Source organism: Notolepis coatsorum (genome assembly GCF_963971535.1).
Source record: "Notolepis coatsorum genome assembly, chromosome: 6".
NCBI lineage: Eukaryota > Metazoa > Chordata > Actinopteri > Aulopiformes > Paralepididae > Notolepis > Notolepis coatsorum.
Window position 1 is genome coordinate 89,740,990 of NC_140170.1, and position 27,819 is coordinate 89,768,808.

The 27,819-nt window shown below is 42.3% G+C and overlaps 3 protein-coding genes across 3 annotated transcripts in view; all 3 read right to left on the reverse strand.

The window, feature by feature from the left end:
• The window catches only part of cers5 (ceramide synthase 5), a 118,620-nt gene extending 117,411 nt beyond the window's left edge, over positions 1 to 1,209 (reverse strand). Inside the window, exon 1 of the mRNA XM_084317603.1 lies at positions 883 to 1,209. Within this exon, the coding sequence (XP_084173729.1) occupies positions 883 to 1,055 (173 nt within the window). The 5' untranslated portion in view covers positions 1,056 to 1,209. The remainder of the gene's footprint in view (positions 1 to 882) is intronic.
• A 1,457-nt stretch (positions 1,210 to 2,666) lies between these two features.
• Positions 2,667 to 11,962, reverse strand: LOC311230045 (glycerol-3-phosphate dehydrogenase [NAD(+)], cytoplasmic-like). Its single transcript, XM_084316183.1, has 8 exons — positions 11,871 to 11,962; positions 11,033 to 11,210; positions 10,164 to 10,304; positions 9,242 to 9,380; positions 8,735 to 8,847; positions 4,147 to 4,383; positions 3,700 to 3,806; positions 2,667 to 3,316 (listed from the first exon to the last, which is right to left on the reverse strand). Exons 1-8 carry the CDS (start codon positions 11,909 to 11,911, stop codon positions 3,220 to 3,222), a joined length of 1,053 nt encoding a protein of 350 aa, XP_084172309.1. The 5' UTR covers positions 11,912 to 11,962; the 3' UTR covers positions 2,667 to 3,219.
• A 229-nt stretch (positions 11,963 to 12,191) lies between these two features.
• smarcd1 (SWI/SNF related BAF chromatin remodeling complex subunit D1) overlaps positions 12,192 to 27,819 on the reverse strand; it is a 40,005-nt gene continuing 24,377 nt past the window's right edge. The window contains exons 5-13 of the mRNA XM_084317012.1: positions 26,517 to 26,639; positions 26,290 to 26,406; positions 25,624 to 25,725; positions 24,758 to 24,919; positions 23,234 to 23,331; positions 20,166 to 20,301; positions 16,999 to 17,121; positions 14,429 to 14,530; positions 12,192 to 14,214 (exon numbers count right to left, since the gene is read on the reverse strand). Of these exons, the coding sequence (XP_084173138.1) occupies positions 14,161 to 14,214; positions 14,429 to 14,530; positions 16,999 to 17,121; positions 20,166 to 20,301; positions 23,234 to 23,331; positions 24,758 to 24,919; positions 25,624 to 25,725; positions 26,290 to 26,406; positions 26,517 to 26,639 (1,017 nt within the window). The 3' untranslated portion in view covers positions 12,192 to 14,160. The remainder of the gene's footprint in view (positions 14,215 to 14,428; positions 14,531 to 16,998; positions 17,122 to 20,165; positions 20,302 to 23,233; positions 23,332 to 24,757; positions 24,920 to 25,623; positions 25,726 to 26,289; positions 26,407 to 26,516; positions 26,640 to 27,819) is intronic.

A 27,819-nucleotide genomic window follows, 5' to 3' on the forward strand; every position in this document is an offset into this window, starting at 1 on the left:
GGTGTGGAATTCCAGAAAACATTTCAAATAGATGCTGCACCCAACTTATCGATAAGTGAGTTGGGGGGCCTGTCTCATCTTTTGACATTTAAGACAACTTTTCAATTATGCAACAGTCAAAAGAAATAGGCCTATCCAAGACCAGTTGCCCCTGTTTGCCATTCAAAATGCCTCCATCGATTTATTATCATATTTAACGATTGCATATTTATACATGTCTCAACTTGGTTGTGTTAGTAAGGCCTGCAGCTACGCGGCATTTAGGAGGAGTGTATCAAGCAAGGCTGGATCATGCCATGTCAACTTCGCACCATATGACAATGCCTTTTAATATTTAGCTTTGCTTTACAGAAAACATGGCCGGGTAGAATGCGACATAATAGACAGGTACCCCATCCATCATGGGGCCTGTGTGTCACAAGATGCAACAGTACGTTTCACAGCAGGCGTGTAAGCAGGGCTATGGCATTGATTGATTGATTGAAAACTTTATTAACAGATTGCAGAATGGGTACAGTACAGTACAGCTCAATTAATACATACAATTGTTAAGGGGATGCAGACCAGAGAAAGACTTTCGTCTTGTTTACATCAGGGTCCCCCATTTTCAATTCATCATATGAATTGCATGCATCATAACACATGCATGCATGAGTTAGTCTGACTCTGCAGGCCACAACAAGCAAACGTTATTACCTAAGTATAATAGGGCTACTATAGTTGGTCAACTATCCATAGCTAAAATAAATGAAGAACTAGCGGACTATTAAAGTACATCGTGCGCGTCCCTTGATCGCCAGCCCTCAGTGATAGAAGGAAAGTTTCCCGTCACTAAAAATACTATTGGGAGGAGGTATACAAAGGAAAAAATTTAACACGAACCTCTCGAATAGTATCCTGAGAAAGAAAATTCCCACAGCCAGCGGCAAGGCAGACAACAAGTGTCCCGCTTTAGGATACTCCACCCCGGGCGCTGGGTCTGCGAGGTCCGCCCAGGTTACATTGTGCGGCAGCCAGAACCTCTCGTTCCAGAACCAGGCTGAGAGAGCAGCCATACTTCACTTCACACAGTCAGTGTTGTTGTCTTTTCGGATTGCACGAAGAAAAGGGGTGTCCTATTATCCTAGAGGGGGAAAGTTATGGGACCGATTCTGCGACTATCCTATTTTGTCTGTTACATGAGTACCTCACTGAGCAACAACCGTAAGAGATCCTCCTGAGAGATGGAATTGAGGAAGTAAGGCGGGCGGGCCCCACCTCCCATAATACAATACACACACACAATGAAGTGATGGTGGGTGCTTTCAGTGCATGACACCCCACCGCCTTCTCATCATAACAATAATAGTGCAATATGCTCTGATTAAGTTGTGTAACGCATCCTCGTGTAACCCTTTCTTAAATATAATTTGTACCAATTTCCTTCACAATCGGTTAGACGTGTTATCCGTTAACTTATCTGGCCACAGAATCGAGAGTAAAGTGACCTGAGATTACTTTCCAACGACTGGGGTGATGTTACCACCTAGTGGTCTTTGACGGGATTACAACTACAAAGGAGGAAAATATGAAGCAATGGTGAAGGTGCAGTACTGTACTAGTAGAAGACTTGCATACAGTATTAGGACGCTTGCACAAACTCTTCCACAACTGTCCCCCGGGCCCTAAGCTCTCAAAGATATAAACATCCAAATGAAAATCACCACTTAGCTTACATCAGTCCATGCAATTATATATGTTTTTTTTATTCTCTGTGAAATCAATGCAACAGAAATATGTAAAACTCTACAAAATACAATACATTCATATTTAGGTGGTGGTTTATCTCGGTCATCAGTGATAAGACACTATCCGAGTAGGAGTCCCCCCCTCTACAAAATCTACACTCCACTCTCTAATTATAGATCCACCTTTACCCAATGGAGCAAGTTATTATTAGACATCTCATAGGGCAGTTGACTCAATAACTATGCAAGGGATTTCAGCCTCCAATTATATATTAACAGTGGAAAATTAGAAAACTGCACCGTCAAACACTTCATAATCTAAGTGTTGCTATGTTGAAAAAATGAATAACAAAAACACATGTGTAATCAAAAGACATATACATTGCCTTATTCCTAAGGTCCAGAGGGGAGCCACAAGAATCTGCCTCCCCCACCCCCTGAGAGATGAGATCAAAGTAGGGGCAGGGCAGGGTCAGATGTCTGAACAACACAAAATGAGCTGTTCTCTTCATCACCAGCATAGACATAGAGTACAGACACAATACAGATAATATACCCTCTCTTGGTGCATTTTTAAGCACATTTTCAGAATTAACTGTTTGGGAGGGGAAACTGCTAACTTGTCTATTTCCAGTGCATTTCCAGTCACCAAAGCCGTTGAAATCCTTAATCCACATGGAGCATTGGCTTATGATTCCTTTTTATTAAACTTTTTTTTACGTTTAGTGTGTGCCGTGAGAGAGGCAGGACGAGCACTTGGAGAAACGTTGAAGTAGACGTAGTAAATGGTAAAGGTGAAGAGTTTAGAGTGGCAGACGGATCAGGGCAGGGGCGGGTCAGGTTACGCCGAGGACACGGAGCACATGCCGGCCCGGTGCCCTGGGATCATCACAGCTTCCACGACCCACAGGCAAGGAGCAGACAGAGAACAAAGATGTAAACAATTTCAGCCATTTTATTCCAATATACTGTACATCTCATATGAGCAAGGAATGAGGGTTGGGAGTTGTAATCACAGGGAAGTAATGTCTCGTTTTGACCAAGTTCTTTCTTTAACATGCTGTTAACTGCAGGTTCAAAAGAGGCACGTTAAGGGGCGGCACATTTAATCGTTTTAGTGAAACGGAGAAACCCTGAAAAAATCCACCGTGTTCCCTTGGGTTCATTTGGGTATTCCTTAAGGCAACCCAAATAATTCTAATAACCTTATATCCACAAGTTTAAGGCATACGTGATATGACTTGTAACCATTTATGTCACACACTCACACAAAAAGACCCATGAGTCATGCTTTTGGTGATACTGCTATTACTATGGCATATTGCATGGTCTTCACGGCAGCTCAGGTAAGGAGGCCCGTTCCGTTCCCTTCCTTAGGATTCAGACAGGAGTGGACATAGATGAGGCGCAGTCATCATCTAACCCAGCTTCTCCTGTCGTCACCTAGGCTAGTGTAAGAGTCCTAGCATCCAGAAGTCATTCAGCCAGTCCATTACATGTGCTCTGGGTGGTTCTGCAAACAACTGATGAAGTCTTTGACGGGGTGACCTTTGAAGCAGATCTGGTAGACTTCGTTGAACAGAGGGAACCTGGAGAGGTAAAGGAAAGGGAACAGATCGTTTTAATAATATGGAGTTATTTATACACAAACAAGTTTGTTATATTTCATTCTTCAACACAGGGTGAGTGAAAAAAGAAAAGAAAAAAAACTAAAACCTTGTCTATATTACTACCTACTATGCAAATATGTCTATACTATTATGCACTCAAGACTGTAGCACTCAAGTTCGACACACGAACAATTTATTAACCCTTCGCTGCCAGAGTTGTACCCTTCCTGCTGACTTCTTGTACATAAGTCGCTTTGGATAAAAGCGGCAGCTAAATGACAAAATGTCAGGATAGGAGTAAAAAAATAAATTAAAAAAAGTTTAACATTGTAATACACTGTATTCAATATAAAACAACTTACTTATCCACAATGTTTTTATTTTTCAGAATGTGGTTGACCTCCATGGCGGTTGCTGGACCCTGAAGCTTCTGTCCATTCAGCATCTCCTTCTCCAACTCCTCAATGCTCTGAACAAAGACACATACAGAGAGGGATGTTACACAGAGTGAGAGAGAGAGAGAGAGAGAGATAGGGAGAGAGAGCGGGAAAAAGGGAAAGAGAGAGAGAGAGACAGTGACAGAGAAAGAAAGAGACAAAGATAGACAGGAGGAGAGTGGAGGATGAAATTGGCAAAAGAGAGAGAGGGAGAGATAGAGAGACAGTGACAGAGAAAGAAAGAGACAGGGGGAGAGTGGAAGAGGAAATTGGCAAGAGAGAGAGAGCGAGATAAACACAAACGAGTAGATAAATGGAAGAGACTGGAAGGCGGCAGGTCCCTAATGCCCTCCACGCGTCTTCCCCACTTACCTTTCCTGTTTTGGCGAAGGCTTCCCCAATCTTGCGGTTACGCCCACCGTAGCAGGTCGTGATGAGGTCGGCGATCCCGCAGCTCTCCAGGAAGGTGGTGGGGGAGACGGGGCCGGCCGTGCAGAACAACCGGGCGAAGGCAATCATCTCCATCAGGCCCAGGCGGATCACTGCAGCCTTGGTGTTGTCGCCGAAGCCCAGGCCGTCGCAGAAGCCTGCTCCCACGGCCACGATGTTCTGCCATTACAATGAAAGCAGAGGTGGGGATTGTATTGCACCCCCTCCCACACAAATGTACTACCGTAATTCCTCTAATAGTAACCGGGTCTCAAATACAAGCCGGGTCTCTATTAATGGCCGGGTGCGCTCTTGAGCTAAGCAATTATAAGCCGGCCTCCTAATACAAGCCGGGTTACTAATATACTGAGCTGCATACTGAGCTAGTTACTTGATTTCACTTTGAAAACGTTGAAATGACCAGTGACCACCTGTAATTGCACTGTTTACTATTTCATACAGTACTTAGTTTCAATAAATGAACCCAGTACATTTTACTGGGTTCAAACTGACACAAAATGTTGATTTATTCATTATGATCCGTTTGAAAATTTGAAATATAGGCCTCCCTCTTATACAGGCCTCCTCCTAATACAAGCCTGGTACCCGCTACAGTTGAAACATATACAAGCCGGGGTTACTATTAGAGGAATTACGGTACTTTACTAATGTAATGTGACTTCTGTTCATTTGGCTGAGAACAATTTGGTATTGGATTGGCAACTTTCTGTATAACTGGACCACTGACCATTTGACCTTTAGTCAGTGGATCAAGGATTGGATTCTCCCAAGTCTAAAATTGCTGTCATGAATTAATTCTGCTCTTGCAGTCAAACACATCCAACATCTTTGCTTAACAAACGCACCATTGTGCAGCGTTATAGCACGGTGTGGAAGGAGTGGCAGAGTGCAGCCATGCACTGAGTAGTGGGAGGCAGGACAGCTTAAATGGCCCTGTTGACAATGTTTTAGCCCTATTGATTATGAGTGATGCACATTCTGCACAGCTGATCAGAATGATTGGCACGTATGACTTCCGCTTCCTGCGTAAGCTAATGCCAAGCTACAGTTTATGATTATTAAGGCTGAATAATCACATCCTCAACATGAAAGGCAACCCCTGTGGTATGTTCTCTAACTATAGAACTGTCAAATGATTTATAATCGCAACCATTAGTGCTACATTCCTTAGCCCAATGTGAGCCACCATGCATTAGCATATTTCATTATGTTTTCCTCTCCAGTGCTTTTGAAGGGCAAGCTACAAGGTCACCAGAGAAGATTTAAGGTCTTACAGACTCACACCCAATCAAACTCCCAGAGAACGTCCAAATGACACAATAAAAGCACGAATATCATTAAGTGTGACAGTGAGATTATTTTTCACTAGCATTACAATGAATCATCACAACTAATTTCACAGCACAGAAAATCCTACACTTAGCTTTGAGCACCCTGTTCTTGTATGTGTATCATCATTCACAACAGTGAATATAATAAAGCAACAATAATCGTAAGCAGCTCTGTTGCACATCCTCTGCCACATTTGGTAGACGGATGAGTTGAGGCGAGAGCAAAGCAAAGAGGGTAGATGTGTTTGACTACGAGAACAGAATTAATTCATGACAGCAATTTTAGACTTGGGAGAATCCAATCCTTGATCCACTGACTAAAGGTCAAATGGTCAGTGTGGTCCAGTTATGCTGGCTCTGATTACCTCCTCTTGAAGGTGGCAGGCGTAATATTTTAATAACTGACGGGTTCAGATAAATGTAGTGGAGTAAAAAGTACAATATTTCCTTTGAAATGTAGTGGAAAGTGAAAGTACAAAGTTCTCAAGAACTTTGGCCAGCGAGCTAACGCGGCTAACAACAATGGACATAGGACCCCATCCCCCCATCCCCACCTACCGCCACCCGGTCAACCAGACACCACAGAACGGAACACAGACAATCGACACCTTGAACTCGACGACATAAACCAGTTAACAAACGCAAATGGACTCCACATATTCCACCTTAACACAAACAGCCTGAGACCTAAACTGGCTGAAATCAGACAATTGTTTATGAACGGTAAGGCAAACATATTGTGTTTCACAGAAACTAAACTAGATTCATCTGTACAGGATCCAGATATAGAAATAGAAAACTATTCAATAGTCAGGAAGGATAGGAATCAGTATGGAGGTGGTGTCTGTGTGTATATTCATAAAGACACCAAATTCATCAACCGTACTGACCTGAACCATGATGAAATTGAAACTGTTTGGGTTGAAATCTTATTCGAAAGGGCGAAATCCGTACTAGTAGGCACAATCTATAGACCACCAGAGCAGAGTGGCTTCTATGGTGTTTAGCTGGGGTGGAAGGTGTAGAAAAGATTCTTATCAGGGACAGGGACTGGAACACGGATATGCTACGTAAAGAAGCATGCTAAAAACAAGATTACAAACATCACAAAACAAACTGGTCAGACTACTACTTGACCTTACTCGTAGAACCCACCTCACCCCTGCCCACTTTGACTACCTAGGATGGCTTAGAGTAAACGACAGAGTACAGAAACTTGCAATGGGCCTGGTCTACAAGATACACTACACCACACAGGTACCCATGTACATGTTGAAATACTTCCCAAAGGTCAGTGAATACCACGCCCACAACACCAGAGGGAGTTCCACAAATCATGTGCAACCCAGATTCGGCACAAACAAGGCACTAAACACATTTCGCAATTATGCCACAACAATGTAGAACGCCCTACCCACAGCCGTAAAAAGATGTGAATCCCTACCCACATTCAAAACCGCTCTTAAAGAGCACCTACGGGAGGCTGCAATTCTAAACTGGCCACCGTAAAGGTCCAACCCCCCCCCCCCCCCCCCCCCCCCCCCACCGTATGTATATATTTTCTCCCCACCGTATGTATATTTTTTCTCCCACCCACCCAACCCCTCCTAATGTACAGTCTCCTCCCCATCATATGTATATAATCTGTTAGGATCTATGGGTAACAGTACTGTATATTTGCATATCGTATATGTCACAAATGTAACAGTACTATATACCTGTATGTCATGTATGTCCCTATGCCATAAATGTCATGATGTCATGTATGTTGTGTATGTCATAAATGTCACTATGAATTGAAAATGGGGGACCCTGATGTAAACAAGACAAAAGTCTTTCTCTGGTCTGCATACCCTTAACAATTGTGTGTATTGAGCCGTACTGTATTGTACCCATTCTGCAATCTGTTAAATAAAGTTTTCTTTCATTCATTCATTCATTCATTCATTCATTCATTCATTCATTCAATCCTCGAACCATTGACCTCTAAAGGTTAAAGTGGTATGTGGTCCAGTTATGCTGCTCTGATTACGTTCAACAACTCTGAAGTTGGCAGGCTTAAAATGTTAAAGTACATAATGTTCTCTATGCAAAATATTTTTCTTCAAAGTAACTAGTAACTGATGGTAAACTCCAAGAGGAGTTAATAACAATCTGTATAGTCAAAGGCAGGCCTCCAAGAGGAGTTAATAACAATCTGTATAGTCACAGGCAGGCCTCCAAGAGGAGTTAATAACAATCTGTATAGTCACAGGCAGGCCTCCAAGAGGAGTTAATAACAATCTGTATAGTCACAGGCAGGCCTCCAAGAGGAGTTAATAACAATCTGTATAGTCACAGGCAGGCCTCCAAGAGGAGTTAATAACAATCTGTATAGTCACAGGCAGGCCTCCAAGAGGAGTTAATAACAATCTGTATAGTCAAAGGCAGGCCTCCAAGAGGAGTTAATAACAATCTGTATAGTCACAGGCAGGCCTCCAAGAGGAGTTAATAACAATCTGTATAGTCACAGGCAGGCCTCCAAGAGGAGTTAATAACAATCTGTATAGTCACAGGCAGGCCTCCAAGAGGAGTTAATAACAATCTGTATAGTCACAGGCAGGCCTCCAAGAGGAGTTAATAACAATCTGTATAGTCACAGGCAGGCCTCCAAGAGGAGTTAATAACAATCTGTATAGTCACAGGCAGGCCTCCAAGAGGAGTTAATAACAATCTGTATAGTCACAGGCAGGCCTCCAAGAGGAGTTAATAACAATCTGTATAGTCACAGGCAGGCCTCCAAGAGGAGTTAATAACAATCTGTATAGTCACAGGCAGGCCTCCAAGAGGAGTTAATAACAATCTGTATAGTCACAGGCAGGCCTCCAAGAGGAGTTAATAACAATCTGTATAGTCAAAGGCAGGCCTCCAAGAGGAGTTAGTTCACTGTAGAAGAAACACGTTTCTGAGTGGAGGGAAACTTTAATTTAGTGTAATGTGTTGTTTCACTTTCATGGTTTAGGTTTAGTTCATCTACTCCATTAAAACACCATGAAAGACTAGGCAAGCCAGACCCCTCCTCATACATGCGTCAAGGGGGAGTCAGTCAATCAGGGACATTCATTTGCCTCTGGGTCGGGCAAAAGGGGTTGTTGACAAACATTTCTTGTCTACAAACAGTGCAGAGGGGAACTGCTGACCTTGAGAGCTCCACAGATCTCCACCACGTCAGCCTCCTCCACCACCGTCACACGGAAGTTAGTCGTCTGCATCATTTCCTTCAGGACGGCCCCGATTGCTTTGTCTTTGCTCCCTAGTGACCAAAAGAAACAACATAATCCATTTTCAGTTATTCAATATTTATCTAGGTGAGCCATTTCAATTTTATCATTTTAGCCAGGTGGTCCGATTAAATAATTGCTTCAAAAGATTTTCCCTTTTTCTAATTCCATATAAAGGAGACCAGGGCTGGAGCAGTGGTTAAAACTCCAGCCTCTGAAGCCACATGAAGCCACTCCTGCTTGCCTGGGATCAGTTCCCCTTCTGTCTCACTCTCAATAAAGACAAATACTTGAGTGGATTTCCCACATTCCCTTAAAAAAATAAAATCCATATACAGTACTGTGCTTGTAGGTTAATGCACAATATGATGTGCTGATCAATATTATTAACAAAGCAAGGTCTCATTCCCACTTTATCTTCCATACCGATAGTCGTTTCACAGAATTTCTCATCAGCGACCTCATTGGCGATGTTAGCCCCCATGAGAACAGTCATGGTGATCCCCAGCTTCCCGCGAATCACCTCGGAGATCAGCTTCAGACCTTCTGGACCCTCATCCACGCCCTGAGGCACAAATGATCACAAAACTCAAATATCTATTACATATTGCGGACAAACACACACACTAATGATAGTTCTGCATGGAATATTCAAATATTATTCAAAATGATGTAGGCATTTGACTATAGCTGATGCTTCTTTTGTGTCAACTGCACTGATTCAGCTACTAAGCTACTTCAGCTACTAATTACTACAACGTTATTTTTTCTTCTATGTTCAATAAATTTAACAAATATGATTTGGTTTCCTTATTTATTTGTTTAAAGGGGAACAATTTTACTATTTCTTTCACTATTTGGGCACTTTTACACAATTCCTGTGAGTCTATGGAACACCTCTGTAATATATATTTTTTTTTTTATTCATTGTTTTGTATTTCTAATCAAGTCCTCAAAAACAGCATTTTTCTACCTCAAGATTTCGAGCTGTTTTGAGCCTGGGCTCCTAAACCACTGTGTGGCCTGCGCCGCCTCTTGAACATTAACATGCAGCGGTGTCTTTATGACATCACATATAGGCACATTTTCAAACGACTCAGTTCAGTGAGGGTGAATATTGTGAGAGGAGAATTGGAAGAATGCGCCAATATGAGAATTTTGAGACACATATTAATATAAGTTCACATAGCTAGGAAACAATGCTAAACACTCAAAAAGGCCATTTATAAGATAGTTCCCCTTTAAATAAATAAACGCCTTCAACAACACATCCTCAAAATCCATGGAAATCCTTCAGATAGTTGGACTCCAATTCGTAGATGTGCCCACGAAAGGCTGCAGCCTGTACCTTGATGAGAGACATTCCTACAGCGTCCTTCTTGATGTGGTCCTTGATGGTGTTACACACCATGTTGATGAACTGGTGAGGCACCACAAAGATCAGGATGTCGGCTCCTTTCACAGACTCCGCCAAGTCTGGGACAGCCAGCTGTGAGGAAGAAGGGAAGGTACACCGAGACTTTCTTCCAAAGCACAAGACTAATCACGTTCACTCACAACACTGAGAAAACTAAAAAAAAACTTGCACATGTGTGTCTTCAAGGGGCTCTTTGCCGAAAAACAATGCAGATTTATTTTTACACATAATCTCACACATCCAAAAACTGCACAGTTTTGCATGCATTAATTCTGTCTGACAGTTATTGAGAGTACATGAGTTTGAATACTCCTTGTGTTAAGACAAGGTATTGCTATTTTCCACCGACATCATTGCATGGTGCTGTATAACACAACACAAGGATTCAATGTCCCCAATAACGTCACTTGGTCATATTAAAACGTATTTACTCTCAATAATTGTCGATTGAAATAACGATATTACCCCATTAAAATATTGTACTTGACTTGATTCAGTATTCGATCAGACATCTTGGTGGTCAACAAACAGGTGATTGTAATCAAATGTTATTATGATTATCATTAAATGACAACTGTGAGCTGTGGTATTGTGTCATATTGGTAGGAAAAACACTTGATGAGAACACTAGGAATAAAATGTGTTTCTGACTTGTTGTAGCCCAACACATCTCATTACATCATTTAGCAGATTCACTACCAGATGAAACACCAAAAAGAAGATTCCCATATAGCCCCCAATTGGCATAATATTAACTTTAATTTGAGCATCTTTATTGTAGCTGCCAACAGAACGCTTACCACATTGGCAGGCAGCTTGTGACCAGGCAAATACTTGACATTTTCATGGTCCGTGTTGATGATATCTGTGAGTTTACGACCATCCACAGTCTCCTCGAACACCCACATATTCACTGTGGTATCAAAGCCATCATACTTTGCTGCATTGGCACCCACAATCTTGGCAATGGCAGAGCCCCTGTGGAGATTGAGAAACATTTGTATTGACCATTCTGATGATTGAATGGCTCCCTAAATAACAAGCGGCGCTACCTGCACACGTCCCTGGCAGATCGTCCGTGACCGTGAGTGAGTGGGTGGGTGGGAGATCCATAGAAATATAATGTATGTCAGAATGTGCAATTGCATAAATCCTGTCCAGCGGGCTGTGGGGGGAAATGTTGAGTGCTTTTCATCGCCACACATAACAGCCATAACATGGATGGAGGCAAGAGTGATACCATTGATCATCAGATAAATAAAGGGCCACGGTATTTTCAAAAGGCTTCCGAATAGTGCGTGTGGCGTGCGCGCGGGAGAGAGCGTCACACGGTGACGGTGTCAGATGCCTGATTCGATGCCCGAGAGAGCAGACACTGTGCCCGGCTGACTGCTAGACAACACTTCACCAAATTAAAATGACGAATTAATGCAAACTTCAGTTTTAGGTTAAACTTTTTATAAACAAAATAGAATATAGATACAAAATATCTCAAAACCTAACCAGTCATGTTTATATAGGATATGTTGTGCTTCGATTGCCAGCTATGTTTATTTCCCTACCAAGTTTGTGCAGTTTTGTTTCTATATGAAACGTTACATAGCCTACGTACTTCTTAATACAAATCGAAACGCTCACCAGTTACCAGAGCCAATGACACAGATTTTCTTTGGTGCCATGATGTGTGATGACCTTCCAAGCCGAGCTGCTGATTCTCCTACTAGGTTCCCGGTGCGAAGACAAGTCTCAACTTGGGAGACTTTTAAAATGTATTTATACCAGACACACAGCTAAGCCACGCCCCTCTAGTATTGCGTGAACTCAAAGAGAACAGCAAGGTGAGACATAAGGTAAACAATGTCTCCAGGCATCAGGGTGCTCAAAAATACATCATTTCAAATTAATTAATGCAAATGTGGACATTAGACAATTCAAAGTAGACACTTGCACACACAGATAATAATTTTTAAGATATTCTTTATTATAACATAAGATTAAAACAATCAGAAAAATATGTTTGGTCCTTGGAAAAAGTCTGAAGATCCAAATGATACAAATAGAGTCCCCCAGTGCCCACAAACCACATCAGTATATTCCTGGGATTCACAAGATGAATTAAACCAACACTTAAAGCAAAGACACCCATCTTCAGGGGGAAACAAGTTTTTATATTTATCAAACTCTTGGCTAACAGGTCTTCAGTCAGACTATGAAAGACACAGACATTCTTTAGGCTAAGCCATATCTGTGACCAGAGCACCAAGCTTGTCCCATGTGTATATGGCTTCTCTGCACATAATGAAAATACACAAATCTAAAAGCAGATGACTAAACTCTCCCCACTCATAGCATTATTCCTGATTGATGTTGGCCCTCTGGAGCACTGGTTTATCAACTACTTATTTTTTTATAGATAAATAAACCACTAGGCTCTCAAGAGTGAGGACTGATCAATATAAATATTGGGTAAACTATCTGAGCGTAGATGAGTTCAGAGAATGATCTGCTAGGAGAACAGATACAATTTTACTTGACAACAATCTTTTTTTATTTTTTTTGCCCAGTATTTACAAAACTATAAAGACTAGAGAGGTACTCGTACTAGCTACTTCCTTGATATTCTTGACTAGCTAGCTAACAAGACAAGTATTAATATAATCCATACCTTTTTATAAACAAATAGGATCGTTAACAAAAACAAATACCCATTTAACAAATTGTATACCAAATGGTCCACTAAACAATACAAAAACAGCTTTGTCATAACAGTATACATTCTGCCATGGTCAAGTTCTAAAGAAAACAAAACAAAAATAATTGTTGGATAATTTTCCAGCACAAAGAACTATGGGGAGAAGCTGTCAAAACAAATCGAAAAGACACTTTTTGGAAACTGACAAATTTATAGCCAAATGATTACAAACACATTCCCCATCAATACCGAATTACTTGGGTAATAGAACAGATAATTTGGGGGACAAAAAGGTATCTTGTAAATTTAGTAAAGACAAAATGTATTACAAGCTGCCTGGTCAACATGCCCACTGTTTTTTCATAGGAGTACAATCAGTACTTTATGTGGGCCAAATGGAAAGATGTCAAAATGAAAGGAATGCTTCCAGGTAAGGCGTGGGCCATGTCCACACAAACATATTTCTAAAGACGGACCCCCCCCGTCCTGTTTAAAAAAAAAGAAAAGAAAACCCTGTCCACAAAAACTATGTTTTAGAAAATCTCTTCGCCCCCCCAAACAACAATGCTCACAGGAACTGACCTGATGGCAGAATGCTGGGAGCTCTCCACAGTCCTGATTGCAGAGAAATACACTTTTCAAAAATATCCATGTATATGTGTAGACAGGGCCATTGGTCATGATGTTAGTGTTTTCCAAAAGCTTCATTTTAGCTCAGTTTCACCCAGTATGGCAGCAGACAAAACTGAGTGTTTACAAATCTCCACCCTGGAGGGTGTTTTCGAAAAGCTCCATTTTCAGTGACCTAAAACTAAATTTCCCACAGTTTTCGTGTGGGTGGGAGGCCAACACGCAGAGTAAGTACAGCGTTTTTAAAAACATCTGTACGCATGGACAAGGCCTTAGACAATCAAGAGAAAATACATCGTGCTCAAGGAGCTCTAGTGTGCGAAAATCCCCCCCCCAAAAAAAGAAAGAAATTATTATTTGGAAGCAGAAACTAAACTAATAAACACTGAGCTGAAAGGTGAGGATAAAGAAAAATCCTATATAAACAGTTTGAGTCTATTATCTATCTAGGTTTGTGTATAAAAAAAAAAAAAAAAGTAAAAAAATATGTTTGAATGTCGCACACACACACGCACGCACGCACACACACACACACACACACACACACTTGTCTCCTCTGTAAGCACAGCACGTCTCTCCTCCGTTTGCCCGTCTGCATCAATTCCTTTAAGTGTTCCGGATCCCCAGGGCCTGTTCCAGCTCCTGACGCCTCTGCTGGACCTGAACAGCACATTTTCACACATTGAGACGAAGAAGAATTATTATCATCTGCGAGAGATAACATCGCAGTAACAAAGGGAGATCAATCACAGATATGAATAGGACAGGGGTGGGGGGGGGGGTTGGATCGACTCAAGAGAAAGCCAAGCGCATACAGAAAAGAGGACACAGAGAGAGAGGGAAGGAGAAAAGATTGGAGGAAAGACGAGATTACCTTGGAATAGAAGTAGCGACAGACTGCCTCCTGGGCCCATGGCTGGAAGTAGAACTCGGCTCTTCGTTCTTCTTCTGGGTTTCCTACCACATCAGTCATGGCCTGGTGATGATGACAGGAGGATGATGATTACACACTTTGCAAACGGTACCGTCGCAACTAATCCTGGAGCTGACCAATCCAGGCCAGTGGTTTATCCCAGGAGCATAAAAGCCAGGTATGTGGCAGAGTCCCCTGGACGCATGACACTCGGCGGACCGTGGGGAGTCGGTCGGTCAGTCAGTCAGTCACTATTACCAAATCTTTCACCCGTGTAGCTCAATGGGTAAAGTGTTTGGTGCTCTGAGCAAGGGTTAGGAGTGGGGCCACACATAATGAAAAACATGTAGCATTGGCTGTAGCATTGGCTGGCCTGAAAACATTCAATCACTGCTGTGCGACTGTAAAATTATTCGGTCAAGCGTTGGACACGTTCCAAGAATCTGTTGAACAAACACTACAAGGTTGATGATGGCTGGTCAATGGACGCTGGTCCAAATGGTTAACTCGTTCAGAGAGAGAAGGGAAAAGTTTAGTTCAGGATATGACCTAAATGTTTTGCTCTGTAGACACACATTCAGCTCCATTTGGAGTTGGGACAATGGTTAATGTTAATCTCGATAGAGCGTTACCAGTTATGAGTTTGATGGGAATTTTGTGCACAAGTGCTCTGTCTGCCAACGGAGTGTGTTCTGAAGGTCCAGATTAACACTGAAAGTCTGCGTTTATTATTTTGTATAACTTATATATTGTTTATATATATAAGATATATATCTTTACGTCATCTGTTTGCCTAACAGTACTTATCATTCGCCTTATTGTGTGTCCCATTCTTGACGCCGTAGGCGCCAGGGCGCGCGCCCCCCTAGACATGTTTTCAGAACATGTTCAGGCATGCCCGTTCAAGGGAGCGAGCGCATTGATTCTGTACAGGTGAACAGGCGGAGTCCAACAGGGAACTATATAGAGTATGTTGGGTAGACGACGTGCGGCAGCAGCATTACAGGAAAACTAACAGAGCGAGAGAGAAGACGTCTGGTGCAGTTGTACACAGACCGATAGCAGTGTATCGTTATAGAGAGCCACATGGCTAATTAGATACCACTATAATATTGTCGAGCCATTATTGGCACAGTATAGTGACTTGTGTAAGCGAAGTAACGTGGAGAGACTTATAGTTAAACCCAGCGACGTTTGGATATAACTACTCATTGGAGACAGTCTGCGGGTTAGCTTCACGTACAAACGGAGCTAACTAGCTACCATCTATGCCAACAGGCTTTTGGATTAATAGCTATTAACCCTGCCATCGGGCGCTAGGAATACAAGGACCGGTTCCGTACGAGACCCCTTCTCCCAGCGACGACAGGATTATCCGACCAGTCTACAGTTTCTCTGGAGCAGGAGCTCTAGAGAGAACCAACCGTCTCCAGCCACCATCTTGCTTTTCCCTGTATCGCCTCGCTTCGTCTCACTCCATTCAGAGCTCCACCGGTCGAGTATCCGTAGTATAGGAACTATTCGTTACCGTTGACTTTGTTGCACTGACATTCTATTATTAAAGGAGAACCGTGATATATACTATGTATGTTTACTATTAACATTAAACTGATGCTTGTTCAACTTGTATCCCTGTCCCAGCGCAGTTAATGGAGTGTCCGCCATTTTGAGTAATTGTACTGTCTGGCTAAATTAATATTCTTTAGTAGTGGTTTAATCTAACATATCTCAATACAGTCAGGGTTGTGTAGCCCCTTAGCTACAGAGTGCATGTCCACTCATCCCAGGCGCAGACCCCCGGATTCTATCCCGCGTCACCGTGACGCAACATACCCTGGTCTCAGCTTGGTTAGTCATCCCTATGAACACAATTAGCAGTGTTTGCGGGTGGGAAGCCGGGGCGGTACGAGTCCGGGTCGCTGCAACAGTGGTCGGTCGGGGTGCCTGTTCAGCAGGGAGGGATGTGGGGGAGATAGCGTGAACTTCTGTGCACGTTATGCTCTCCCAGTGAAATTCCTGGCCGTCAGGCTGGCGACTCCATATGTATCGGAGGAGGCATGTGGTAGTCTACAACCTCCCCAGACCGACAGTAGGAGAGTACAATGACAAGGAGAGAATTGGCGTAACAAGTAAATTGGGGGATGGGAAAGATATCTATATATGTGTAAATTCATGACCCTGCCTATATTGCTGACTTACCGACTGATGGGGTAATTAAGGGCATTTAAAAGGGTGGATGTCACCTCGGTACCGTTTGACTCTGAATATTAGTTATATAGTATATTGTAGGGATGCAATCGGTATTGGCTTTAAAATTGTACAAAAATGTATCGTCCTATACCAGTATGCTCCAGCGATCCACTACGAGCCAAGTCTCTCTGAAGTTTGTCCTCTATTCAAGACCCCCTTCTGAGAGCACCGGATGGGCCTACAGTACAGTTCCCTTTTGTGTGGGTTGGTTGGAGCGCGTGACACGTCTCCTTTCAGCACAGCTAGGGTCATGTGTGTGTGTGAGGACAACAGGGACATACCTTAAGGTCCCTGCACTGTGACTGCAGCCAGTCATTGATGAAGCCCTGAGGGTCTCTGGCGAAGCTCAGCATGAACTCTCTCTGGGTCTTCAGCTGGTTGATGGTCTCAATGGTCTCGTGAATCTGAGAGGGGGAATCAAGCAGAGATATTACACAAGTTAACTGAGTATAGTGATAATTACTGTACCCGACACACACGAGAGAAGCATTATGTTAACGGTAGTGACTTCTTTACATTCATTATTCTCCTGACAGTTTGTGTGTGTGATTTATAAAATGGCCCAAGTAGATTGACTTCATGTCTCATGGATTTGAAGCAAATTAAAACAAGATGGAGCCCAACTTAAAATGCATTTCAGAAGGAAACACTGAGCCATTACTAAATACTATGAGTGATTGGAAGTAGCCGAGCTTTCTGATGGATGTCTTCTGGCCGGCGGGCTCAACAAAGAAGGATAGCTCTCTCGCAGCGCAAAGACTGGCCACTCTGGAGGCGGTGGTGGTGGTGGAGGAAGGGATGAGATCCAAACCATTTCCATCATGAGCAACGACTCCCAGCCGCTGCCTGACAAGCTGGCCATAGACTAGACTTACACCCCAAGGATGTGCCAAGGAACGCTTCAGGCTTTCCCTTCTACCAACTGCCATACGTCTCTACAATAACACATGCAGCAACAGCCCTGAACGTAGCCAGCTGGGGTGCCAGTTTGTAGTCTGGACTTCATCAGTCACAGACTCACACACACACACACACGCATGGATATATATGCCTTTACACACTACTACGTGTATATAATTCTGTTACATAACTCTGTACATGATCCGACATTTTATACCCAGAGTTCCATATACATGTATCCATAATATACTTCCATACACATCCTATACAAATTGGCTTATGTTATTTTTACACTTTTCAACATATAAAGATGTTCAGAAGAGTGAATGGGCAATAATCATAGAGGATAAATTCTATATCCTGGATAACAATATAACACTCAGTAGTGTGCAGACCCAACATCTACCCACTTTGCCAGTACTTTCATGACCGTTGCAAAATTTTACTGGGTAGATGACAGAAACAAGAGTTGCTTAAAAGTCTTCACAGACCCAGGCAATAAATCCATAAGGTGGTGGTGGTGGGGGGGGGGGGGTCACCAAAATCAACAGGTTTCCTCCTCTAGGGGTCATGAATATTGACAGCAAATTTCATGACTGTACAACCAATGAGTCAGGAGGCGCACATAATAAATCAATAATCTACGAATTCCCTTGCTATCAATGGAACAGGCTGCTCTATCTCTTCAAGAGAGTGATAAGTCCAATGGCCTTCAAGGTCCTTGGAACTTTATTAGATCACCATCTTGAATACATTTGTGTACTACTGAACCTTTGTAACATTCTGCAACCCCCCCTCACCCCCTTATTATTATTATTATTATAATTTCTTGCCTTTTTTTCTCTTGTTTTTTCTTGTCATGTTTGTATTGTCTCGTTTGTGAAAAAACGAAATAAAAACGTTAAATAAGAAAAATAATATATAATAATCTAATTTCCACTGGAGATAAATCCAACACAGTGTAACAGAATATAAATATCTTGGGATCAAAATATAATACAGATAATCTTCAACAAATTGCAGCAAAAAGGCTTCCTACACAGAAGCAGAACCAGCGTCCCCATGTTCAGCAGGAAAAGGATCATTGAGGCAAATTTGTGTGCACAGTTGTAAAATGTAATGTAAAAGATTCCATGGCAATCCAGTCATTTGTTTGAGATATCTCATTCACTTACAGACTCACAGATGAAACTGATTACATAACCTCCTTGGTGGAAGTAATAATTAGGGATGTGCCAATTTGATACTCAGCATCGATCTGACACTGGCCAACACACTTGGATTGGATACAGAGAATAAAATCAAAGTTATAATCCGATACAATACATCTAACAAATCTAACCTGAATGATTGAATGCTGCCCGCCATAAAAGAAAAAAAAAAAAAAAACTAAACTAAAAAGCAGCAACAGAATTGCATAATTGTATTTCTTCCTTTAGGGACACAGTATTTATTTGTTTCACAGCATGATGTTTTAGATGACATATTAAACAGCATAGTAGTTGTTCGAGGAAGAGGGAACAAACGTGGGGCAATCCCTCGTTATAGTGCCGCTAATGAGAAGCACAAGGCCATCTTGGCTGAATGGCTATTGTGTTTACTGGGCTTTATAAGAAGCTCAATCATTGAAAGGTCTACGATGAACTCTGAATTAACGGGGGGGGGGGGGGTGCGTTTGTATGTACACACGTCCTTGTGCATGTGTGAACTCCAAACCCTAGCTACGGCGAGAAAGGCTATCTATCAAAAAGGAATCTACAATGTGGTGGCAAGGCAACAGCTGCATAACAAAATGGGTCTTTTCATCAAAGCAAGCAGGAACAGGGCGTCCATCAGCGATTCACTGAACCCAAAAAAAGAATAAAAACTATTAAACGGACACGGCAGATAAACTATAAACAAGCCTGGTCGGGAGAACAAAGGCGGCCTTATCAGTGTGATGACAGAGACGCTGGCTGATGCAGCGACTGCTGGCGGGAGTCCAACAGACCCAGATGACCTCAGAAGTCACTTCTCCTAAAACTCGAGTTTGAACGAATTACAAAAGTTAAATGTAATTCGTTCAAACTAAACAGAACATTTATGCATTCAGAATCCTCTTAACACATTCAGTGCCGTTCACAGATAAACACGTTTCTGACGCCCAACGGTTGAGTGCCAATCACTGATTACGTAACACGTTTCTGGATCGTTATTTCTTTTATTTGCTATTTTCATTGATAATTCATCGGGGCAGCCTGTGCAGGCTGTCCTGAATGGGTCCGAGAGATTAGGTCCGAGAGACACAGAGGAGATTAGGACATTACATTAGGAAGTGACAGAAAGACTAAGATAAAGCACCCGTGTTCTCTTTGAGAGGCTGAAGTCCACTGCAGCACACAGGCTCTCCTCCTCCGCTTTGATTTATTCATCTACGTAAATCTCTGTGCCGAGGGGAATCTGCTGCGCGCGGGGGAATTTACTTCTCTTTTCATTAGACCGACAACAGAAATACTGCCGAGCGCCATGTAAAGCCAGCGAACGGCTGTCGGGACGGGGTCTTCCGTACCTTGTTATCCAGGCCTGCTATCTCCTGCTGACTGGCTGTGGAGAGCAGGAAGGAGTTCATCTGAGTCTTCAGAGTGTCGTCCACCTCTACGTCGATGTCATAGCAGGCGGTCTTCTTTTGGTCATTAGGGTCCACACTGGGGGGAAACATTTTTTTATTTGTATTATTATTAAAGTATATTGGCAATGGGATTGGGTTTCCTAATTGAGCACTTATCCTCATTAGGGCACAGGTATCTTGTGTTTTATTATAAATATAAAACATATACACTGGTATGAGTGTCAGATTAGAGACAATTTAAGAAGACACAGCCAGATCGTGGCCCAGAATGTATGAATGACTATGTGCTTTAGATTGATCTAGACTCTAGAGCAGTGGTATGAATGAATGTGCTTTAGAGTGATCTCGAGCAGTGGTATGTATGAATGACTATTCTCTCTCTCTCTCTGCAATCAGAAGCAGGCGCATGCTATTGTTTTTAAAACTTTTCTAAACGGCAATTTGTAATATTTTATCTAGAAATTATTTTAATTTAAATTGTGTTATGGGCTCATTATTCTTTTCTCATACGGACCAGGAGTGGAATTTAATTCTGAAAATAGTCTGACTCATTTATCAGTTTTTGTCCACTGATCTAGAGGACAAATAGTACCCATGTGTACAGATTAGGCCTGTCACATTATTTTCGAATAAAAATTTCAAATTTACATAAAAACACGAGATTTGGGGCGCCCGAGTGGGGCACCGCATACAGCACTACGGTGCAACACGGCCGACCCGGCTTCGACTCCTGGACCCGGTGGCGTGAATATTAAAGGCAACCAACTTGTGTTCAGCTTTTCTCTGATTGGCCACACGGCCACGTGACCGCCCTAGCACAAGCCCTTTTCCGCTGAGAGACGCGGCAGAAGCGCTGGTCGAACCAACGCGCTGGTCGAACCAACGCGCTGGTCGAACCAACGCGCTGGTCGAACCAGTTCAGACAGAGGTGTTTATTTATATTAATAAACATATCTACTAGAAACACTGGTGTTCTGTTGTGTGACTGTACTAAACTCTTCCACCACATGACCGACATTTGACATACAGTACACCTCCTATCTATGTTGGGATTATGTTTGATCATGACAAAACAATAAAAATCGCTACTGTTAGTGCCACCACCCACTTCAATGACAGAGCTCTCATATTTGCGAATGCATAAACTATATCTTAAATTATGGCGATGTGTCTAATATGGCTGTCGCGAAGTCATTGATAAGCGACAGCCATATTAGACACATAGCCATAATTTAAGATATAGTTTATGCATTCGCAAAATATGAGAGCGCTGTCATTGAAGGGCTTCCTACAACGGAGCCCGCTGGAGCTGAAGTGATGTACAGTTTATGCATTCGCAAAATATGAGAGCGCTGTCATTGAAGGGCTTCCTACAACGGTGCTGCTGCTGGAGCTGAAGTGATGTACAGTTTATGCATTCGCAAAATATGAGAGCGCTGTCATTGAAGGGCTTCCTACAACGGTGCTGCTGCTGGAGCTGAAGTGATGTACAGTTTATGCATTCGCAAAATATGAGAGCGCTGTCATTGAAGGGCTTCCTACAACGGAGCCCGCTGCTGCTGCTGCTGAAGTGATGTACAGTGACGAGTGAATCTGGTAGTTGGTTGTTAAAAACGCGAAACATAATAACGTTACGCTTTCTAGTTCAGCGCATTTCATAACTGTATGGGCTTTGTTTATACACGAGTGAATCTGGTACGAGTGAATCTGGTAGTTGGTTGTTAAAAACGCGAAACATAATGACGTTACGCTTTCTAGTTCAGCGCATTTCATAGCGCTCCACTGCTACCGCAGCTGAACACAAGTTGGTTGGAACAGCAGCTCAACACAAGTGCGTTGGTACACAAGTTGGTTGCCCGCGCTGCCGCTCGCTTGCTCCTTGGATTTCATTTGGGTCGGGACGTGGGACGACTGCCGCTTTGCTTGCGCGTGGGGTCGCGGCCAATCAGAGAAAAGCCGAACACAAGTTGGTTGCCTTTAATATTCACGCGACCCGGTGATCTTTGCCGAATGTCTTCCCCGGTCTATCTCCCATTCCTCCTCTCTCTCTACCGGACTGCCCGGTAGCAAAAATCAATAAAAACCTACAAAAACATAACTTGTCAGAAAGGACAAGTAACATTTAAAAAAAAACACGAGATTCGAACTGGAAGGGAGAAATTCGAATTTGATATATATATAAAAAGGAAAATTTTAAATAAGGATACCGGTAAAAACGGTAAAACACGTATTCCAAATAATTACTGGTCATGGTTATTTTTTTGTCTTTCAATTTTAATATCTCTCAGGAGTCGACCAACATGCCGGTGTGACCAAGTGACGTCATTTGTTTGACAAGGTCTGGCAGAGAATTTCCGGAATGCTCATCAAAAGAGCAGGCCTGAAACTAACTTTACATAGTAGCTAGTTTATAATTGGTGTTGATAGCCCAAGAAATAATTGAAACAGGATCATTTCAATTAGATTCTAAATAAGGTTTTACGCATGCATAAATTGTACGCTATTTGTATTATTATCGTCGTAGTTTTTGATCACGCTAGTTGTCGGTCTTTTGGAGTGCGTTTGGAGTTTTGTGCCGTTTCAGAGGATTATGGTAAGGTAAGAAAATAATTGTTTCTACATAGGCAACCTGAAGGCGCATTTTCATTGTTTCTAATGCTTCAGGAGCATGTTTACATTTGCTCAGCCTCATTAGTAGAAAAACACATAAAATCGTTTTTGTGTTGTATAATATGCAGTAAACAGTATGTACAGTATGAAAACAAATGGTCAGGTCATATAGGTGAGACTGTGCTGAAAAGAATGATACCAAACATACCACAGTAAAAAAAATATAGCCAAAACGTTGAAAATAGCTTACTTTTTTTTTCTTCTTTCTTTACATTGAAATTCAAATAAAAATTCGAACTCGTCTACAATTCTGCAATGCATTTCGAATTTGATTTGTTAAAGTGACAGCCCTAGTACAGATACTGGTGTAATTACACACTATTGTAATCCAGGGTTACCTGATGACGTGGTTGATGATGATGGGCTCTGGGGGCATCAGGAGTGCATGCAAACGCTGGGGAATCTCAGAGAACTTCATACGTTGGGTCTCGAAGATCTACACAAATAAATACATAAATAAATAGAGTTCAGTCATACCCAATACACAGTAATACCCAGATGTACAAACATAATAAATAGTTTAGTAATACCCAGTAATACCCAGATCTACAAAAAAATAAATATTTCAATAATAGCACATTTACTAAAAATAAATATTTAATTAATAACACACCTAGCAAATTGGTGATACTGTCATGGTGCAGCTTTCAGAGTTACCAGTTAGTGTGGTGATACTGTCATGGTGCAGCTTTCAGAGTTACCAGTTAGTGTGGTGATACTGTCATGGTGCAGCTTTCAGAGTTACTAGTTAGTGTGGTGATACTGTCATGGTGCAGCTTTCATAGTTACTAGTTAGTGTGGTGATACTGTCATGGTGCAGCTTTCAGAGTTACTAGTTAGTGTGGTGATACTGTCATGGTGCAGCTTTCAGAGTTACTAGTTAGTGTGGTGATACTGTCATGGTGCAGCTTTCATAGTTACTAGTTAGTGTGGTGATACTGTCATGGTGCAGCTTTCAGAGTTACTAGTTAGTGTGGTGATACTGTCATGGTGCAGCTTTCATAGTTACTAGTTAGTGTGGTGATACTGTCATGGTGCAGCTTTCAGAGTTACTAGTTAGTGTGGTGATACTGTCATGGTGCAGCTTTCATAGTTACTGGTTAGTGTGGTGATACTGTCATGGTGCAGCTTTCAGAGTTACTAGTTAGTGTGGTGATACTGTCATGGTGCAGCTTTCAGAGTTACTAGTTAGTGTGGTGATACTGTCATAGTGCAGCTTTCAGAGTTACTAGTTAGTGTGGTGATACTGTCATGGTGCAGCTTTCAGAGTTACTAGTTAGTGTGGTGATACTGTCATGGTGCAGCTTTCATAGTTACTAGTTAGTGTGGTGATACTGTCATGGTGCAGCTTTCAGAGTTACTAGTTAGTGTGGTGATACTGTCATGGTGCAGCTTTCAGAGTTACTAGTTAGTGTGGTGATACTGTCATGGTGCAGCTTTCATAGTTACTAGTTAGTGTGGTGATACTGTCATGGTGCAGCTTTCATAGTTACTAGTTAGTGTGGTGATACTGTCATGGTGCAGCTTTCAGAGTTACTAGTTAGTGTGGTGATACTGTCATGGTGCAGCTTTCAGAGTTACTAGTTAGTGTGGTGATACTGTCATGGTGCAGCTTTCAGAGTTACTAGTTAGTGTGGTGATACTGTCATGGTGCAGCTTTCAGAGTTACTAGTTAGTGTGGTGATACTGTCATGGTGCAGCTTTCAGAGTTACTAGTTAGTGTGGTGATACTGTCATGGTGCAGCTTTCAGAGTTACTAGTTAGTGTGGTGATACTGTCATGGTGCAGCTTTCAGAGTTACTAGTTCTACAGTACACCTTCAACCCCTAGGTGTGTCAGGCCCACATGAAGACTGCCCTCACCTGCTGCAGGTACTTGTCACAGTTGATGAACTCGCGCTCGTGGGGGTCCTGGAGCTTGTGGGTCTTGACGTACTGCCACAGGGCCTGGATGATGACAGGCCTGGTCTGGGTGTGGATGCCCAGCATGCGCGCCAGGCGGGGGTCCAGCTTGAACTGTGGAGGCTGTGAAGGGGCACACGGGAGAAGAATGAGAATGAGGAAAAGGAGGAAGGGGTGGGGGGGGAGTTGGGTTGTACAGGAAGGGAACGGTGGTAAAAAAGGAAGAAGTTGTGACGTCTACAGTGTATGTAGGAAAATCCCTCAATCAAGTGACATTCAGAGGATAGAAAATGTATGACATGTATGAACCTCAATCAATCTCTGAGGGCAATTTTAAATCTGGGGAGCCGCACAGTGGTTAGATTACAGAAAAGTATTTCCAAATCAACTCCACTCACTCTGTTATGGCACTCTAGGGACAATTTTTACCCAGAGCAGAGTGCCAGGAAGTTTAAATCCCGGTCTTTTTTTTTTTACCTGGTAGTCCAGCATTAGCAGGACGGTGTTTAAACCCTGGTCGTTTTTACCTGGTAGTCCAGCATTAGCAGGACGGTGTTTAAACCCTGGTAGTTTTTACCTGGTAGTCCAGCATTAGCAGGACGGTGTTTAAACCCTGGTCGTTTTTACCTGGTAGTCCAGCATTAGCAGGACGGTGTTTAAACCCTGGTTGTTTTTACTTGGTAGTCCAGCATTAGCAGGACGGTGTTTAAACCCTGGTTGTTTTTACCTGGTAGTCCAGCATTAGCAGGACGGTGTTTAAACCCTGGTTGTTTTTACTTGGTAGTCCAGCATTAGCAGGACGGTGTTTAAACCCTGGTTGTTTTTACCTGGTAGTCCAGCATTAGCAGGACGGTGCAGCGGACGCCCACATCTCCTGGTCTCTTGACCTGGAAGCCATCCGTCTCCTGGGTGGTAGCAGTCCTGTGCCACTGAGGAGATGAGATTAAAATGACAGATTAATTAATACTACTAAATATAACAAAATTCAATATATTGTGATGCAAAAATGTGACAATACATGGGCCGAAAAACGCGTTGGCTACAATTTATTTGATTTATTTATCTATTTATTTGATAGCTTTTTACAAGTTCTCCAATGCCTATTCGTTTGTACAGCAAAGGGCAGTCACCATTTTCCATGCAATACTCCGTCTCTGGTAACATTATGTCAACTCCTTGGCAGGAGATGGTAGTAAAACATTGAGAACGCTCCATCTGCACTGAAATCAGTGCGACAGCACTTCAGCTGTCTCCAGAAAGTACTGTCTATCTAATTCTACCATTCTATCTAATGGTGAACACCCATATTGTGTCGAATCGTAGCGTGTAATAAGAATATTGTCCCATCCCCATTACTGTACATCACTGCAAAGAATATCATCTGAGGATAAAGAGTGTGGAATAATAGATAGCTTTCCATAATAAATAACTTGGGAGACGGAGTGTTGTAAATAGCTTCATTATAGAATGAGAAGATGGTGATATAATCTTACTTCCACCAGGTGATTGTCAGGCCCATACAGGTCCTTGTCCAGCTCAATCACCAGGGACTTGAAGAAGGAAGAGAACTTCCTCTTCTGCTTGGTGGCTTCGTACTTGGACACAGCAGTCTAGACGATGGGGGAGAACAGCATGATTCTAGTTGATCAGAAGCACAACCCATAGCAGTACGAGACAGAACATTTTAGTTATAAAAACAATATATCATCTTAAATCTTACATCTTCAAGCAGACGCCCCTCAACACGTAGCTCCCATGATGCAACAGTGCCCTCGCCGTCCTCAGCGTCAGGCTTGGCGGGGTTGAAGGTGTTGGATATGAAAATACGGAGCTTCCTCTTTTGCTAAAACCAAAGAGCCAACATAAATTAGATTCGATTACATTCAAATGTATTGTCATTATACAGCACAAGTACAGTACAATGAAAAGAAGTTTGGCATCTAACCAGAGTGCAAATGTACAGTGAAGTGCAATAGTAATATACAATGTAGAGGTGATTAGACTGGGTATAAAATATAGAAATAAGTACTACCGAGTGTAGTGCTAATCAGATGTATGTACAGAGTTTTAATATATAATATGTACAGTGATACAGGTATAAAGACAGTATGGTAGTAGTAGGAGTTGTCACAGGGCTGTGAACGCAGGACTGAATAGCTATGAAATGACAATTGCGCGTCATTGAAGGTCTGTGCTGGTCTGTGTCTATTATGAAATGACAATTGCGTGTCATTAAAATTCTGATTATTTTCTAACTGGGTCTTAACACTTTGAGTGCCAGCAGGGGGCGCCAGAAATAGTGCTTGAGTGCCAGCGCTGTAGTCAATGGGAGGGCGAGCACATTTGCAAACGCATAAACTATATCTTAAATTATGGATATGTGTCTAATACGCCCGTCGCTTATCAATGACTTGTTTGCAGTCAACATTGTCGAAACGGATATATTATTATATTTTTCCCCCCGGTAGATTTCCGCTTTATACCATTTTGAAAAACGTTTGTTTTTTTAAACTTCCAGAAAAAAAGGTGATTCTGCAGGAATCGCGCTTTAGTGGAATACACAAAACACGTCATTTTTCGGCCTATTTATGAATGTTTTCAAATAAACGCTAGATTATCGATAGTATATGTGTACTTATGCATGCTAGAGAAGCGGGCTGAAAAATCGATTGTTATTTCCTGATCAGAACACACACACTCACAGCCACACATATGAGAGACGCTGAGATATTGGTGAAAAAAACTCTGATTATCCCAAGACTGGTAAAATAGATTCCTTACCTCAGATCAGATGTTCTCCAAAAAGATTATTCCAATTCCTGATCGCCATTCCAAATATCGATCGCGTTTATTGATCCAACGCTGGGTACTGGAAACACATTCCACGCTGTTCTGCGGCTCTGCAATGAATGGGATCGTCTCCGGTTACATGCCTGACAAGTAAAATGTGGATTCCGGACTCTTTTTTCCCCATCCATTTCATTCAGTCCAATCCAATGGGTGCAATACCATCCGGAGAGACG

What these genes read in the sequence shown, in the direction of transcription:
- LOC311230045 (XM_084316183.1), bottom strand. Translation starts at nt 11,911, where the DNA reads ATGGCACCAAAGAAAATCTGTGTCATTGGCTCTGGTAACTG. An exon ending in TAGGAATGTCTCTCATCAAG is followed by an intron (nt 9,381 to 10,163) that starts GTACAGGCTGCA and finishes TTTGTGCCTCAG; the next exon opens with GGCGTGGATGAGGGTCCAGA. An exon ending in ATTCTGTGAAACGACTATCG is followed by an intron (nt 8,848 to 9,241) that starts GTATGGAAGATA and finishes TTTGGTCACTAG; the next exon opens with GGAGCAAAGACAAAGCAATC.